Genomic DNA, 19,100 nt, shown 5'->3' on the forward strand with positions numbered 1-19,100 from the left:
AGAAGACAATATCCAAAACCTTTGACTCACCAAAAATTGAGTACTCTTAAATCCAGCATGTAAGTACTTTTCATGATAATGACGAACTAGGAGAGTCGTAAGACGAGATTTCTTTGGTAACAAAAAGGGGTGTTTTGCCTCATACGACAAGGAAGACTGCGATAGACGACCACCTACTCTTAAACACTGAGTATCATCATCTAAAAATACTCCTAATTTGCGAAATGGTTTTGGAAACGAGTTCGACTGAAGCTGGTCTTCAAAATACTGTTCCTGTGTAAACCTAACAAGAATAATTAACGAGCTTTCCAATTCTACTGAACTCAAAGGTCCTACACGTCTTGACCTTTTCAAACGAGAGTTGTGCGCGAATCGCAACATAAAGGCCAAAATTCTTTGGATAGAGGTAAAAGACGATTGGTTTTCTAACAAACAAGACAAAAAATGTTCCTCACGAGTGGAAACAAACACTAAACTTTTCTTTACCTCTTCCGAAGGGGAATTTTCCCGCAATGATGGAGGAACCTCTGGAAAGATTAATGGAACATTATATAAAAACGAAGGACCTGTCAACCAGTCTAGTTTCGATGCAAAAGCGGCCGGTAGCATGCCTCGCGAAGGCGCGTCGGCTGCATTACTTTGAGATTCAATGTAATGCCACGAATAATTTTGACTATGGGTCTGGATATACGAAATGCGATTTGCGACGAAAGTTTTAAACCTAGAAGGTGAACTTTTAATCCAGTGCAATACTATTTTTTGAGTCTATCCAAGCATACACCTTTTGAAAGATTATATTCTTCCACGACTGTGACACAAACGACATAAGTTTGACCAAATGAACAGCAGCTAACAATTCTAATCGAGGGATCGTAATCTGTTTCATAGGAGCTACTTTCGACTTGGCACAAAGTAAATTAACTTGGACCATGTTCTGACTATCAATACTACGAATATAAACGACACAAGCGTATCCCTTTTCACTGGCATCAGCAAATCCATGAAGTTCTAAGATGGGACAAGAGGAAATATTCAAAAAACGAGGAATTTTAAACTGTTAAATAAGAGATAATTCGCTCTTATATTGCTCCCACACACGAATAATTTCTGAGGGAGGACGATCATCCCATTCAAGACCAGTTGCCCAAAGTCGTTGGATTAAATGCTTGATGAAAAATGTAATAGGTGTTAGATAACCACACGGGTCATAAATTCTAGCTAATTCGGACAAAAACGATCTTTTAGTACAAGGGACATCCTGCAATTTGATGGAAAATTGAAAGACATCGGACTGTGCAATCTACTTCAAACCAAGGATTTTTAAAGAAGGACCATTTGATTCTGGATCAAGATTAATAGAATGAGGATTAATATGCGATTCAGGAAATTGCGACAACAAGTTGGGTTCGTTCGAACACCATTTCCGTAACTCAAAGCCTCCTAACTTCAACAAAGCGACTAATTCTTCAACTAAACTTTGTGCTTCTTCGAGCGTCGAAGCACCGAAAACAAAATCATCAATATACGAAGCATTACAAACGAGCGAGGCGGCTTTAGGAAAACGAGAGCCTTCGTCCAACACTAGTTGTTGAAGAGTTCTTAGAGCGAGATACGGCGAGGATACAACTCCAAAAGTGACAGTTAACAAACGATATTCCTGAATCTCCTCAAAGCTAGAAAATCTCCATAACACACGTTGATAATCCGTATGCTCAGGAACTACTAAAATATTACGATACATCTGACGAATATCTGCACACAACGCAAAACGATTAAGTCTAAAATTTAACAAAAGCGAGACGATGTCCTGTTGTAGCTTAGGACCGACTAATAAATAATCATTCAACGATTTACCAAGTCTGGGACTTTTCTGAGACGCATTATATACCACTCGAATTTTAGTAGAGACACTTTCCGATTTAACAACACAATGATGTGGGATATAATACTTTCCCTTTGTCTTTTCGCCCTCAGGAACCAATTGCATATGACCTAAATCAATATACTCCTGCATATGGGACGAATATTCCTTTTGCAAACCCGGCTGACGAAACAAGCGACGTTCCAACGAAATAAATCTGTTCAAAGCAACATCATAGCTATCTTTTAAACAAGGCGGCGATTCACGAAAAGGCAAAGACACAACATATTTTCCCGAGACGTCCCGACTATGTGTTTCCCGATACATGGTTTCGCACAGAACGTCTTCCGGTTCTGAAACTGGCTCTTCCGATATGTTCTCCAGTTCCCAAAATTTCCTTAACGAAGAATCTAACGAGTCTTCCACATTTGAAAGACAAACAAGCGACGTCGACGAAAGGTTAGGTGTGCTAGTTGGGCCCAACAAAATATATCCAAAAACGGTATTTAGGGCATCAGGTTGTCCCGGTTTACCTTCAATTTTACCCTCTAACAACACCTTCGAAAATATACTACAACCAATTAACAAATCGACCGATTGACTACAATTAAATTTGGGATCAGCTAACTTCAAATTTTTAATATAATTCCAAGCAGAAATATCTATTTGGGTGCTGGGCAAATCCGAGCAAACCCGATCTGTGATAATAGCCTCCAAATGAAACACCGGTGACTCCAGATGACGAGGTTGCTTAGAGAAACTTATTTGCCCCTGATTCAGTTTCGTTTGCATCGAATTGAGTCCGTTAACTTCGAACGAGCAAGGTGTTTTAGGCCATCCCAATCGATTGGCAGCCTTTCGACTAATGAACGAACTCATCGAACCCGAATCAATAAGACATCTTAAGGGTTGACTTGAATCGACGAGCTACTACGATTGTGCCTTGAATCACCAGCCTGGTGTTTGGAGTTGGCCCCTGGCTCCGTGCTATTTGGGGCCCGCGATGACTTCTTTCCCTCACCTATACTACTGTCTAAATTATCATACGCGATGTATTGGGTTTCGATGAACGCGACTAATTTTTTAAATGAAGGAATTTCATTAGACTTATTTTCCAACTCGAATAGCTTAATGGAATCAACATCTAATTTCGACAAAAGCAAATTGAACATAATGAAATCCCAATGCTCAGTGGGAAGGCCTAAAATTTTCAATGCGGCTAAATTTTCTAAAAAGGTGTCTACTAATTTAGCTAGATTTTTCGAGTTAACCGCAGAGATTTTTTGAACGCCCATTATCGCATCCCAATGGGCGGTCGCACAACGACGAACATTTGTGTACCGTTTAACAATTAAATCATAAGCCACTTGGTAATTATCGTTAGTTATGGGCAAATTGCGAATTAAGCTAAGCGGAGTCCCGTCTAAACAACCTTTCAAATATTTGAATTTTTCTACGTTTCCTAGGGCTGCATTGTTATGCACTATCGAATTATAAAGGTCTATAAAGGATGCAAAATTAATAAAATTTCCTTGAAAATGCGGAAGATCAATACGAGGTAAGCGAATGTGCGAAGGATGAGCTCCGCCGGAAGCACAAGACGCTGGACCTGGACTTTCAGATGGTGACCCAAAGAATTCCGCGTCAAAAACTTTTATTTTGTAGAAAAAGTCCAAGAATAATTCTCGGACTTTTTCTTCGTCCCCCGTATCTGAATCCGGTACCGACAAAACATTATTAATAATGCTTGTATGCTGCTTTAAAAATTCGTCCTTGATCAAATCTATTTCACTAACTCTAATTTTAAACAACGATCTTAAACTCAAGTCCGACACTGCTCTATTACCCAAATCAAAAATGGACTGAATGTCATTGAGCGCTGTATGCCGCTGGAATTTCAATTTTCTCGATTTATCCATTCCAACTTTTTATATAAAAATTTCAAACAGAAATGAAATGATCAAAGTAAAATATTAACTGTACTATAAATGCGACGATAAAAAAATGCAATAATCCAGTAATAGTAAAATACTAACACGAAACGCGATTATAGACTTAAATCAAAAAATTAAAAGTATAACACAAAAAATATTTCTCTACGCCCATGGGGCGACACTCAGAAAAATACAAAATAATATTTTGTTTCTTAAAACCGAGAAACGATAATAATATTAAATCTTTAGACCCATTCGCGGAACCGAAACTCAAACTATTTAGTACCTACTTTGTACAATAAATCACCCGGCGGCGAGAACCCTTAAATTCGTCACGGTAAACAGATAAGCTTCGCTTCGACACGACGCAAAATTACCGATAAAACTTTCCTAATAGGTACATATCCCGATATCAAACAAAACAAATATAATTAATAATTAATAATTAATATATCAATTCTATATTACAAACCTATTGTAATATATAATAATAAACGAATATATGTATTATAACTGCGACGAATCAATCAAACCACCATTTCAAATTTTAAACAGTGTATCAAATAATATTAAAAAATAATTCATATCCGGTAGAAGGATCAAAAATGTAGGTTATTAGCAGGTATTGAACGAAAACAATTTAATAAAATCAACACAAGCAATAAACAATACAAATTACCTGCCAATTACTATTTTTCTTCGATAGCTACTATTGGTAGAGATTAAATGGAAATTCTCATAGGTGCCATACACTTATTAATACACACATTTAAATCAATTGTTGGTGGTCAAATAGCTCAAACGATAACAGGATATAGGTAATAATAAAATATGGTAAAAAGTCTACTAGGTTACTTACAATTGTTAATCAGGACGCGTCGACCAAGTCACTATTTTTTGCGTGTTGACATTTCAGCGGGCTAAATGCATCGCTTCGGGGGAGAATTCTTTTGGACCTCAAATCGTTGAAACGTCCACTTCTTCGACACAGGTGGATTCCGAAAAATAGGCGAGCGAGGAACCACGGGCGTCGACAAGGGTAAAAAAAAGGGACATGATTTCGAACTATTCACACAACAAATCAATTTATCGGAATTTCCAACAAACATTTTGATTTAATTCGTATACATTTAGCGTTATTGCATATTCAGAGTATTTCTAATTAATTTACAAGGATTTATTTTTTATTCTCATAAATTTTTGTTTAAACTAAAACAAAAATTCTCGATCCTGCCAGGATTCGAACCTGGAATCTTCTGATCCGTAGTCAGACGCGTTATCCGTTGCGCCACAGGACCGGTGGTAAGTTAAATTTAAATATTTTTTTCGCTCCCTGCGTAGAGCTAAAAATTACATTTTATTTATAATATCTACACTAATCCATGAGTCTATATTCGTTGCTGATACTATTAATAAAACGTTGCAAGTCTTGTTTATGTTTTGAGTAATTAAGTATGAAGATTAGGTTAATCCGACGTAAGTATGTTGCTTGTATTGTGCGTCATATGTCTTAAAAATATCTCTTTTTTTCTACGCCCTATCTATACAGCTCCTTATATTACACCTATTTATAGCACATATATGGGCACATAAAAATATTGTTTATAATTAGAGTGAAAAAAGTAAAGAAGAGTTAAAAAGGTGCCATAACGATAACTTCAAAGAGTTAAAAAAGATAAAAGATAAAAAATGTGAATGTGTGTGTGTGTGTGTGTGGGTGTGTGTGTGTGTGTGTGTGTGTGTGTGTGTGTGTGTGTGTGTGTGTGTGTGTGTGTGTGTGTGTGTGTGTGTGTGTGTGTGTGTGTGTGTGTGTGTGTGTGTGTGTGTGTGTGTGTGTGTGTGTGTGTGTGTGTGTGTGTGTGTGTGTGTGTGTGTGTGTGTGTGTGTGTGTGTGTGTGTGTGTGTGTGTGTGTGTGTGTGTGTGTGTGTGTGTGTGTGTGTGTGTGTGTGTGTGTGTGTGTGTGTGTGTGTGTGTGTGTGTGTGTGTGTGTGTGTGTGTGTGTGTGTGTGTGTGTGTGTGTGTGTGTGTGTGTGTGTGTGTGTGTGTGTGTGTGTGTGTGTGTGTGTGTGTGTGTGTGTGTGTGTGTGTGTGTGTGTGTGTGTGTGTGTGTGTGTGTGTGTGTGTGTGTGTGTGTGTGTGTGTGTGTGTGTGTGTGTGTGTGTGTGTGTGTGTGTGTGTGTGTGTGTGTGTGTGTGTGTGTGTGTGTGTGTGTGTGTGTGTGTGTGTGTGTGTGTGTGTGTGTGTGTGTGTGTGTGTGTGTGTGTGTGTGTGTGTGTGTGTGTGTGTGTGTGTGTGTGTGTGTGTGTGTGTGTGTGTGTGTGTGTGTGTGTGTGTGTGTGTGTGTGTGTGTGTGTGTGTGTGTGTGTGTGTGTGTGTGTGTGTGTGTGTGTGTGTGTGTGTGTGTGTGTGTGTGTGTGTGTGTGTGTGTGTGTGTGTGTGTGTGTGTGTGTGTGTGTGTGTGTGTGTGTGTGTGTGTGTGTGTGTGTGTGTGTGTGTGTGTGTGTGTGTGTGTGTGTGTGTGTGTGTGTGTGTGTGTGTGTGTGTGTGTGTGTGTGTGTGTGTGTGTGTGTGTGTGTGTGTGTGTGTGTGTGTGTGTGTGTGTGTGTGTGTGTGTGTGTGTGTGTGTGTGTGTGTGTGTGTGTGTGTGTGTGTGTGTGTGTGTGTGTGTGTGTGTGTGTGTGTGTGTGTGTGTGTGTGTGTGTGTGTGTGTGTGTGTGTGTGTGTGTGTGTGTGTGTGTGTGTGTGTGTGTGTGTGTGTGTGTGTGTGTGTGTGTGTGTGTGTGTGTGTGTGTGTGTGTGTGTGTGTGTGTGTGTGTGTGTGTGTGTGTGTGTGTGTGTGTGTGTGTGTGTGTGTGTGTGTGTGTGTGTGTGTGTGTGTGTGTGTGTGTGTGTGTGTGTGTGTGTGTGTGTGTGTGTGTGTGTGTGTGTGTGTGTGTGTGTGTGTGTGTGTGTGTGTGTGTGTGTGTGTGTGTGTGTGTGTGTGTGTGTGTGTGTGTGTGTGTGTGTGTGTGTGTGTGTGTGTGTGTGTGTGTGTGTGTGTGTGTGTGTGTGTGTGTGTGTGTGTGTGTGTGTGTGTGTGTGTGTGTGTGTGTGTGTGTGTGTGTGTGTGTGTGTGTGTGTGTGTGTGTGTGTGTGTGTGTGTGTGTGTGTGTGTGTGTGTGTGTGTGTGTGTGTGTGTGTGTGTGTGTGTGTGTGTGTGTGTGTGTGTGTGTGTGTGTGTGTGTGTGTGTGTGTGTGTGTGTGTGTGTGTGTGTGTGTGTGTGTGTGTGTGTGTGTGTGTGTGTGTGTGTGTGTGTGTGTGTGTGTGTGTGTGTGTGTGTGTGTGTGTGTGTGTGTGTGTGTGTGTGTGTGTGTGTGTGTGTGTGTGTGTGTGTGTGTGTGTGTGTGTGTGTGTGTGTGTGTGTGTGTGTGTGTGTGTGTGTGTGTGTGTGTGTGTGTGTGTGTGTGTGTGTGTGTGTGTGTGTGTGTGTGTGTGTGTGTGTGTGTGTGTGTGTGTGTGTGTGTGTGTGTGTGTGTGTGTGTGTGTGTGTGTGTGTGTGTGTGTGTGTGTGTGTGTGTGTGTGTGTGTGTGTGTGTGTGTGTGTGTGTGTGTGTGTGTGTGTGTGTGTGTGTGTGTGTGTGTGTGTGTGTGTGTGTGTGTGTGTGTGTGTGTGTGTGTGTGTGTGTGTGTGTGTGTGTGTGTGTGTGTGTGTGTGTGTGTGTGTGTGTGTGTGTGTGTGTGTGTGTGTGTGTGTGTGTGTGTGTGTGTGTGTGTGTGTGTGTGTGTGTGTGTGTGTGTGTGTGTGTGTGTGTGTGTGTGTGTGTGTGTGTGTGTGTGTGTGTGTGTGTGTGTGTGTGTGTGTGTGTGTGTGTGTGTGTGTGTGTGTGTGTGTGTGTGTGTGTGTGTGTGTGTGTGTGTGTGTGTGTGTGTGTGTGTGTGTGTGTGTGTGTGTGTGTGTGTGTGTGTGTGTGTGTGTGTGTGTGTGTGTGTGTGTGTGTGTGTGTGTGTGTGGGTACTTTGTATGCACGTAAGAAGTTATACTTCTATTATATGATTTCAACGAAATAAATAAACTTTAAACGGTTTATTTTAATTTTATTTAAATACTAAACTAATTTTAATGCCCACCACTTTCCAAAAATAAAAAAAAGAATAGGAATGATCCGGATTTGAACTCAAGACCTCACGATCTCTAGCCGAACGCTATATCAATCAGGCTACGAGGTCTGTGTTTGTGTCGTCTCGGACATAATAACAATTCACGGTAACAAACAGCCGAATTGAAGTATAATAAATATAAATGTTTTAATAATACTTATCTTACTCCTGAGGAAGACAAATCCAAAAACACAAAAGTTATTATAAATATATATTTACTAAAAACACTAATATATTATTCTTTTCACACCTTTTTTTTGCACTGATATATTTATACATAACTTAAAAAATTTAGCAACTAAACGCAATGTCTGTGTGCGCATGCGCTCAGAATAATGAAAATTCACTCCCAATCACGCCTAAAGAAGTATAACTTCAAAAATCTTGTACAGACATAATATATGAGGTTCTAAAAGGTATATGAGGGGTAGCTGATAAAAATCTACATTTTTTGCCTATAAAAGGTTTCTTGTTTCTTGTTTGCCTATAAAACGATCAACTTGATACCAGGGAAGGCGAAACGAAGATATATAAAATAGCCAAACAGAGAGCAAAGAAAGCAAAAGATTTTAATCAGATTAGATGTATCCGAGATGAAAATAATAAAATACTAGTTCACGAAAAGGATGTCCAAAAGAGATGGAGAAAGTACTTTGACAGCCTATTAAATGAAGAATTTGACAGACAGCCTGTGGAGCCAACGCAGACAGTAGCAGCAATGGTCACCGAAATAACAAACGAGGAAGTGGCTCAAGCGCTTCAAAAAATAAAGAAAGGAAAAGCGGTAGGACCAGATGATATTCCTGGAGAAGTATGGAAAGCATTGGGAGAGATTGGAACAAGGTGGCTAGCAGGTTTATTTAATAGAATTATGGAAGTTGGACAAATGCCAGACGAATGGAGAAGCAGTATACTAGTACCTGTCTACAAAAACAAGGGAGATATACAGCAGTGTACAAACTACAGGGCTATAAAATTGCTTAGCCACACCATGAAAATATGGGAGAGAGTAATTGATAGACGGATACGCGAAGAGACCGACATATCCGAGAATCAATTTGGCTTTATGCAGGGCAGATCAACAACAGACGCAATTTTCATTATAAGGCAGTTGATGGAAAAATACAGAAGTAAAGAAACAAACGCTCATATGGTATTCATTGATCTTGAGAAAGCATATGATAGAGTTCTTCGAGAGATTCTGTGGTGGGCACTCAATCAGAAAGGAGTCCCTAGTGCATATGTAAAGATTGTGAGGGATATGTATGAGAAAGTAACGACTAGTGTTAGGACAGGTGTGGGAGAGACTGATAAATTTCATGTGAAAGTAGGATTGCACCAAGGCTCGGTGCTTAGTCCGTATTTATTCTCATTAGTTTTGGCGCAAGATAACAGCGAAACTACAGGGTAACATTCCATGGTGCTTAATGTATGCTGATGATGTCGTATTAGTAGGAAATAGTGAAAGAGACTTAGAACAAAAACTGGAAAACTACTACAAATAAAATGGTATCTTTGGATGGTGAACTGATTGTAAAAAAGCAATAGTTTTAAGTACTTGGGATCGGTATTACAGAGTAATGGAGAAATAGATGGAGATGCATGCAGTAGAATTAGGGCTGGATGGATGAAGTGGAAGGAAGCGAGTGGTGTGTTGTGTGACAGAAAAGTTCCAATGAAGCTGAAAGGAAAATTCTATAAAACAGCCATAAGACCGGCTATGATGTATGGAACTGAATGTTGGGCAGTGAAAATAAAGAGGAACAACGAATGTATGTGGCCGAGATAAGAATGCTTAGATAGATGAGTGGAGTGACAAGAAAGGATAAAATTAAAAATGAGTATATTAGGGGAAGTCTAGGTGTGGCACCAATTGATGCCAAAACGAGAGAGCATAGGTTGAGATGGTTTGGTCATGTTCAACGTCGAGACGTTAATCATCCAATACGAAGAGTAGCTGAAGTGCAGATTCCTGGAAGGAGTAAGAGAGGAAGACCAAGGAAGACGTGGGGGGAGACGATTAGGCAGGACATGTTGGTACAGGGGATTAATATTGATATGACCCAGGATAGAATTGTGTGGAGAAGTGCAATTAGGGAAGCCGACCCCGCATAGGGATAAGGCAAAGAGAATGATGATGATGAAAAGGTTTCTTGTTCATTTTAGAGAAAAATAGTTTAAACAAGCAATTGGACTTCGTAAGTCCTATGTTTTCAACCAACGTGACCTACAGTTGATCCAGAACAAACATAATATATTTGATCCAGAACAAACCTATAGTTTCATGGTCGCCAACATTCATCAGAAGACATCAAATAAAGAAGTAAAAGAAGAAGAAGAAGAAGAAGAAGAAGAAGAAGAAGAAGAAGAAGAAGAAAAAGAAGAAGAAGAAGAAGAAGAAGAAGAAGCAGAATAGACTCTATCTACTTGTCTGATATCCTATAGCTCCATAAATATAAAGGGAGCGTTAAGGGGAAAGGGGCAAAATGCAAAATGTTGGCGCCTGTCAAAATTTTCAATGTGTTTTAAATGTATTCATTTTTTTCAAATCCTGAGAAAACTAATAGGTAGTTTTGAAAACTAAAAACGCAGAATGAAAGGTTTCTTTATTACCGAGGGCCTTATGGTAGGGGAGCAAAGTATGCTAAATGTGCAGTCACTCGAGCGTTATGGGGACCTATTGGGTTGTGAAGAGTAGGTGCTAAAACCAAAAAAAGTTAAGTAAAATTTTCCATTTTAGTGGGCGCTTGCCATTTTTTAATTTAATTTTCCATTTCCAATAATCGTTTTTTCCGATTATAACGCCATCTATCCATAATTCGAAAAAATGTTTCGAATAAAAGTTACTTATTTTTACGTAAGGAATCCAAATCTGTAATAAAAAATGGGGGCTTCTATTTAAGATTTTAAAGTAACCCCCCACCCCACCTCCTTGGGGAGTCGTGTTTGGTGCCATTCGATAGATTTTTTAAAAGTATCGAATAAGTGTATTTTACAGTTTTTCGATCTGATGTTCATTTCGCGAAATATCGCGGGATTCGTATTTAAAATATTAAATTTACCCCACACCCCTCTCCGTGGGAAGTCGTGTTTGGTATCATTCGATAGATTTTTAAAATATATTGAGCACATATTTTTTAGTTTTTCGATCTGTCATTTATTTCGCGACATATTCGCTTATTTCTTGTGAAATTTTGGGACTCACCCATTTCCTTACCCCGGCTCAAATCATCAGATTTTTGAAATATACACTCTTTTGCATGTAATTAACTTACCTTATCTTAATCTGACAATTTCGAGTATTTTTAAGGATAGATTTTTTTTTTCGGGCCCCCCTTAACGAACTCCCCTGTGTTAAGAGCCAATATATGGTAGAGATTCATCTGCAGGGTACCAGGTTTCTCCCATATGCTAATCTGACGCGCTCGAGTAACTGCAAAAATCCCCGCTTGGGCTCCCCTACCATAGAATAAATAAAAAGTTTCTATTGAATGAAATATTTGCAATTAAAAATCACACAAATTTTATCTTTTATTTTCACCCCTTTAACTTATTCCAATAAACATTGTAGGTTTTCAGGGACTTTCTGCCCTCAGTAATAATGTAGTCTTTTATTCTGCGTTTAAATTTTTCAAAAATATTTATTAGTTTGCTCAGGATTCGAAAAAAATAAATACATTTAAAATACATTCATCAACATCATATCGCGCAACGGATAACGCGTCTGACTACGGATCAGAAAATTCTAGGTTCGAATCCTGGCAGGATCGAAAGTTTTTTTAATTTCATTGAACGATAGGCATATGAAATAGGTACTCAGAAAAAATTAAACTACATGAACATTTTTATCATGGTGATATAAAATACAGTGTGGTGCATTTAAAAATACTAAATAATTAATTTTTAAATAAATAATATTTTAAATAATATTTTAAATTATTTTTAAATAATAATTAATTAATTTTTTTTGTACAGGGCGTTGACGTTTTTATGGTTTCATTGAAATTTTATAATTTTTTAAATACCCTGTATAACATAAAACAACTTTATCTTGTTCTTGTTATAACTAAGAAGTTAATTTTAAAATGTGGAGCTGACAGCTGCCTTTTATTTTTAAATAATTTTCAGTATCTGCTGCAATAAAAATATATCGGGATTTTAAAATCTAGAAGGAATCCTTTAGTAATTAAGGTATACTATAGGGTTAAATAATAATTAATTCATGCATTAAAAAATGTAATTATTAATTCATACAACCTATAAGTTATGTCGATTATTCTACTGAAAAGATTAATTCCCTAGATAGAAAAAATAATACGTGATTATAGTAGGGGAGGAAAGTATGCTAAATGTGCAGTCACTCGAGCGCTTTGGGGACCTATTGGATTGTGAAGAGTAGGTTCTAAAACCAAAAAAAGTTTTCCATTTTAGGCTTTCTATTTTTTTATTTATTGTTCCATTTTCAACAATGGTTTTTTCCGATTATAGCGCCATTTATCCCTAATTCGAAAAAATATTTCAAATAAAAGTGACTTATTTTTACGTAAGGAATCTGAATCTGCAATAAAAAATGGGGGCTCCTATTTAAAATTTTTAAGTAACCCCACCTCCGTGGGGGTCGTGTTTGGTGTCATTCGATAAATTTTTCAAATATATTGAATAAGTGTATTTTTCAGTTTTTCGATTTGATATTCATTTCGCGAAATATCGCGGGATTCGTATTTAAAATTTTAAATTTACCCCCACCCCACCCCTCTCCGTGGGGAGTCGTCTTTGTTATCATTCGATAGATTTTTGCGAATTATTCGCTTTTTTCTTGTAAACGTTTGTGACTCACCCATTTCCTTACGCCCCGCCCAAATCGTCAGATTTTTTAAATATACACTGTTTTGCATGTACTTAACTTACCTTATCTTAATCTGACAATTTCGGGTTTTCCAAGGATATATTTTTTTTTCGGCCCTCCCTTAACGAACGCCCCTATATTAAGAGCCAATATATGGTAGAGGTACATCTACAGGGTACAAGGTTTCTCCCCATGTGATAATCTGACGCGCTCGAGTAACTGCAAAAATCCCCGCTTGGGCTGCCCTACCATTACCAGCGTGGCATCCGACTGTGAAGGTGAACAGTAGACCAGATCTTTATCTACGCCAAATTTTAGAATAGAGTTGGGAATATAACAAAGATGTACATCAAGTTTTTGAAAATTTTAAAACAGCGAACGATACATTGTGGAAGATAATAGTGGAAATGAGAGTACCCAGAAAGCTGATAGGATGGTCCCATATGTGTATGCACAATACATGTGTATTAGCGTTAAGCCTTTAGGAAAGCAATATTAGAATTAACTAGGTTCCCTGAGCTTCGCTGTCCAGGGAGCATAATAGGTACCTACTGTTAACTTTTGGTGACAATGTGGACACAACTGTACAATTCACCAGATATGCGAAATTTTTACTCTTTTTAAAAGCGACGACGCCAGGTCAATTGGCCTTAAGGTCAATGAAGACAAGAGTGCTATCTCTTACTGCCAAGTATGTATACGGTAGTTACCAAAAATCCAAGACTAAGAATTAGAAAAAAACATTTCGATAAATGAATACAATTTCGAAGTTATCAAAGATTTCTAATACTTAGGAGCAGTGATATCAGCCGGAAACAGTAATGAAAAAGATATAGCACTTAGATATTGAATAATTTCGGAAAATAGAGCGTATTAATCCCTAGCAACGCTGACAGTACTTAAATCAAAACTGGCCTCAAAGGCAGCTAAAATAATCGTTTATAAAACTATAATTTCCCCCTAAGAATGAAAGATCCTCAGGACGATTTTTGAGCCTTTTAGAGACGAGATAAGAGGAGAGTGTAGACGAAGATAGAACCAGGAATTCCAAACACCATTTGTTGCTGGTACACAATAGAAAGGACCTGTATAGTGGATAGCAGATAATGTATAATGGATGAAAGACTACTAAATATAACCTTCTTGGAGAAGCCCGATAGAAGAAGGAGTCAGTTGGTCGCCCAAGAAAATTTTTAGAATTAGAATTTAGAATAAGAAATATGCTTTATTGTCATGAAAAATTGTACAATTTTATCGACAAAGCTTATGAAAAGTTACGAAAAAAAAAACAATAACAATACAATTATTTACTAAAATTACATAAATCGTCAATTAAATAAAAAAATAATAATAATACAGTAAACAAAAACAATCAATTGCAAAACTTAAAAATTTAAATAAATTGCAAATTGTATAGTCTACCTTAGTAACTAAGTTTAAAAGTTAGGCTGCTGCATATGACACCCAAATATAGATAAAAAGGAACTACTTGTACAAAGGGTACTGTAATTTCTTAGTTGCTGATTAAGAAATTCTTCTACTGAATAATAATATTATTATTGGATATTATATTATCAATATATGGTCTTTCAGATAGGTAGGCTTTTGTCATTTTATGGAATTTAGACAAAGATGTTGCAGATTTAAGTTGTAGAGGGAGATGGTTGTACAGTTTTTACAGAATATAATATAGATTTTTTTACTAATTCAGAGGACGGGGTCGGTAAAAATAGACGTCAAAGGGAGAATTTCTCGTGAAATAGTTATGATTCGGTCTTGCTGGAAAAACATGTAGATGTTTACGAATTAAACAAACACTTTTTATTAAAATATATAAAGAAGGAAGAGTTAAAATCATGTGATCTTTAAATTAGCTTCTGCAATGTGTTATTCTTCTGAGGCCAAATAGATATCGTATTGCTATTTTTTGTAATTTGAAAATAACATCGGATTGGGCAACTGTACCAGAACCCCAAAAAGGAAGACCATTTCGAAGATGCGACTCGAACAAAGAAAAATATGTTATTTTGGAAGATGCTAAATTATTGAGTTCCTTCGAAACAGATCTTATAGCATAGCAAGCTTCCTTAACAAATCGATATGAAGGGACCATTTAAGGTTGCTGTCTAAAAAAATACTAAGAAATTTTACTGAATCAACGGTACTGATCTGGTTGTTATTAAGAAATAAGGGTTGAAGAGCTCCTTTAAGATAATGTCACTGTTTTATCTACGTTAAACGAGAGCAAATTAGAGTCGGACCAGGATTTTATTGTAAGTAGATCTGAAGTTATAGTAGCATGAATAGTTACAATATTTGAGTTGCTTCAAGTGATACTGGTAACATCATTAGCAAAAAGAAAGATTTTCCATCGATTTTACAACTAGTGATGTCATTAATTATTACAGAGTGGAGACCATGGACATATAAACGAAAGAGAGGGAGACCACAGATGAGATGGGTAGATGACCTAAAACACCAAGCCGGCTCAAAATGGATACACCGGGCTCAGGATAGAGAAAGATCCAGGAGCGAAGGGGAGGCCTATGTCCAATATTGGATGTCGCAAGGCTAATAGATAGATAGATAGATATCATTAATAAAGATAAGGAAAAGTAGACGACCCAATACTGCACCTTGAAATACCCGTCATACAATGTTTTTGAGACTAGAGTCTGTATCATTTGCTCGAACCACTTGTTTCCTATCATCCAAGTAAGATTGGAACTCGTAAGAATTCCGTAGAAATTTAGTTTTTGATCAAAATGTCGTGATTTACACAATCAAAAGCTTTGGCGTAGTCACAAAAGACGGTGGCAGTGTGAAGATTATTGTTCAGTAGACAATTGTTCAGTAGTGGTAAACGTCATGTAGAAAACATGGCATAAGTGGTACATTTATTATTTTTAAAAAATCCGAACTGATTTTGTGATAAAATGTTGTTTTCAACGAAAAAGGACATAATTCGAGCTTTTATGAGTCTCTAAATAATTTTGGAAAGTACCGGTAGTAGTGCAATAGGTCTATAATTGCAGGTATTAGATCTTTCACCGCCATTATGAAGAGGAATAATGATGGCTGTCTTTAGGCACTCTGGAAATTTTCCTTTCTCAAAAGAATCACTAATTAGTGAAATGAAGACTTTCAACACATTTTCTGGGAGATTTAAAAAAATGTTATCGATAGACCATTAGTACTACAGAAAGATTTGCTTTTAATACTATTGACTGTTAGAATCAGTTCAGATTTATCAACTGGTTTTATAAAGAATGAATTCGAGACCTTTCTTGAACTAGGGAGATAGGAAATAGGATCTTGTTGTGCCAAAATAGTTGATGTAGTATTTTTACTCACATTAACAAAGTATTCATTTAGATTTTCAGGGTCTGGAAGGGAAAACATTTGAGAAAGTGGGTTTTATTCGAAGATCGTTTATTATGGACCAAGTTTCTTTTGCAACACTTTTAGAGCTTCCCAGGCGGTTTTGATAGTACACTTTTTAGCTGATTTTATAAGGTTAAGATAAGTTGCGCTGTACTTATTGATATATTCAGTGACAAAGACGTTGGTCGTAAATTTCTTGGTATAGATTAGTGAACGCATATTCTTAGCTGATATTTGGATACCTTTGGTAGTCCAGGGTTTGTGATGTTTTAGCTTAAGTTTAATTAATGGAAATGCTTTATTGAAGATACAGACAAGCTTATCTAAAAAATCACGGAAATTATAGTCCACGTTCAAAGAAGGAAATTGCCACTCAGATGTTATGCATAAATTTTGGCATTTACGAAAGTTCCGGGTGGAAAAAATCCTGCCTAAACGTCGGGTTTTCGAGGAGGGTTTGCTAAAGATGTTAAACTTCGTATAAATTGCTTCATGATCAGATAATCAATTATGGTAGATGAAGTTCTTGTAATCCTTGTAGGAAAATCAACGTGCATTGTTAGACTATACGATTCAAATATGTTGACCAAGCACGATTCTTGTGTAGCACAAGCAGCAGCATAATCAATGTTGAAGTCCCCGCATAAAATTTTTCTGCTTTTATGGGGCAGGTCATCTAACAAATTTGGCAGGTTCTGAAAAAATAGTTCCACTGATGAGTCAGGTAATCTATAAATGCAAATAATATAAAGATTAAGATTCTTATTGTAAACTAAGGAAAACTCAAAGTAGGCTTCACTTAACAGAAAGTCATATTTTTTTACCACAGATAAATTATTATTTGTAGAAAGAATTAGGGTGCCCCCATGATCTGAGCTTGGACGATCATCGATCATACCTAGCAATTGTGATGTATTTTTCTACAAAAAAAAGGCTCGTTGACTTCAAGCCAGTCCTCTGTAACCGCAACTACCGGAGGAAATCCTAATTCCTCTAGAAACAAAAACAATTAATCGGTTTTCTATCTTATGGAACGAATATTAATCAGACCATGCTTAAATTGTTATCATTAAAATAATTTGAGGATTCTAGTCCCCTCAGAACACGTCGCGATGTTAAAAAAATTCGTTTAGGAGAGACAGCGGAATAGTAATTTCGGTAACATTCCCTTGATTTTTGTAAATGGATAATTCTTTCAGAAGTGAGAAAGGACCTAAAAGCAGCAAGATCAGCTTTCACCTCATCTGGACCAATTCCATAGACTTCGTTAAATGCTAGAAAAATTTTCGTAGATCTTCCGTCTTGGTGCGAAGCCCTTCGGAAGCCAAAAACAGTTTAACGCTTGTGTTGGTAAATCGATCATAAAATACTGAAGCAGGTTGGTCGTGTAGAAAAGCAAGATGAAGTTTAATGGCCCTTGAGATATCCGATTCCCTTAATCTGGCTAGAAGATATCGACTATTAGAGTTATTGGTTAATCTAACTCTTGGTGGAGTCAAGGGATCCAGATTTATAGATGGTTCTAAAGTATCTTTCTTAATGAAATTAATTTGCAAATGGAAAGGATTCTTATATTTACAAATTTCGATGGCCTGCTTGTCTGAACATATTGTGTTCTGTACTTCATCTTTCATCATCATCATTCTCTTTGCCTTATCCCTATGCGGGGTCGGCTTCCCTAATTGCATTTCTCCACACAATTCTGTCTTGGGTCATATCAATGTTAATCCCCTTTACCAACATGTCCTGCCTTATCGCCTTCCCCCAGGTCTTCTTTGGTCTTCCTCTCCTACTCCTTCCAGGAATCTGCACTTCAGCTATTCTTCGTATTGGGTGATTAACGTCTCGACGTTGAACATGACCAAACCATCTTAACCTATGCTCTCTCATTTTGGCATCAATTGGTGCCACACCTAGACTTCCCCTAATATACTCATTTCTAATTTTATCCTTCTTTGTCACTCCACTCATCCATCTAAGCATTCTCATTTCCGCCACATGCATTCGCTGTTCCTCTTTCTTTTTCACTGCCCAACATTCAGTTCCGTACATCATAGCCGGTCTTATGGCTGTTTTATAGAATTTTTCCTTCAGCTTCATTGGAATTTTTCTGTCACACAACACACCACTCGCTTCTTTCCACTTCATCCATCCAGCCCTAATTCTACTGCATGCATCTCCATCTATTTCTCCATTATTCTGTAATACCGATCCTAGGTACTTAAAACTATTGCTTTTCACAATTATTTCACCATCCAAAGATACCATTTTATTTGTAGTAGCTCCATCTTTAAATGAACATTCCAAATACTCTGTTTTTGTCCTACTAAGTTTTAAACACTTTCACATGAAATTTATCAGTCTCTCCCACACCTGTCCTAACACTAGTCGTTACTCCCTCATACATATCCCTCACAATCTTTACATATTCACCAGGGACTCCTTTCTTATTGAGTGCCCACCACAGAATCTCTCGAGGAACTCTATCATATGCTTTCTCAAGGTCAATAAATACCATATGAGCGTTTGTTTCTTTACTCCTGTATTTTTCCATCAATTGCCTTATAATGAAAATTGCATCTGTTGTTGATCTACCCTGCATAAAGCCAAATTGATTCTCGGATATTTCGGTCTCTTCACGTATCCGTCTGTCAATTACTCTTTCCCATATTTTCATGGTGTGGCTAAGCAGTTTTATAGCCCTGTAGTTTGTACATTGTTGTATATCTCCCTTGTTTTTGTAAACAGGTACCAGTATACTGCTTCTCCATTCGTCTGGCATTTGTCCGACTTCCATAATTCTATTAAATAGACCTGCTAGCCACCTTGTTCCTGTCTCTTCCAATGCTCTCCATACTTCCCCAGGAATATCATCTGGTCCTACCGCTTTTCCTTTCTTTATTTTTTGAAGCGCTTGAGCCACTTCCTCGTTGGTT

The 19,100-nt window shown here is 37.4% G+C and overlaps 2 protein-coding genes and 1 non-coding gene across 7 annotated transcripts in view; all 3 read right to left on the reverse strand.

Annotated features, from left to right (window-relative positions):
• LOC114328375 (uncharacterized) overlaps positions 1-19,100 on the reverse strand; it is a 985,491-nt gene that overhangs the window by 765,103 nt on the left and 201,288 nt on the right. The window lies entirely within an intron of this gene.
• On the reverse strand, positions 1,301-2,740 carry LOC126886228 (uncharacterized). The gene has a single exon (XM_050653092.1). It carries the CDS (start codon positions 2,738-2,740, stop codon positions 1,301-1,303), a length of 1,440 nt encoding a protein of 479 aa, XP_050509049.1.
• Trnar-acg (transfer RNA arginine (anticodon ACG)) lies at positions 5,021-5,093 on the reverse strand. Its single transcript has one exon. It is a non-coding gene; the product is annotated as a tRNA-Arg (tRNA).

The sequence above is a fragment of the Diabrotica virgifera genome, chromosome 6 (assembly GCF_917563875.1).
Source record: "Diabrotica virgifera virgifera chromosome 6, PGI_DIABVI_V3a".
Classification (NCBI taxonomy): Eukaryota; Metazoa; Arthropoda; class Insecta; order Coleoptera; family Chrysomelidae; genus Diabrotica; species Diabrotica virgifera.

What these genes read in the sequence shown, in the direction of transcription:
- LOC126886228 (XM_050653092.1), bottom strand. Translation starts at nt 2,740, where the DNA reads ATGAGTTCGTTCATTAGTCGAAAGGCTGCCAATCGATTGGGATGGCCT.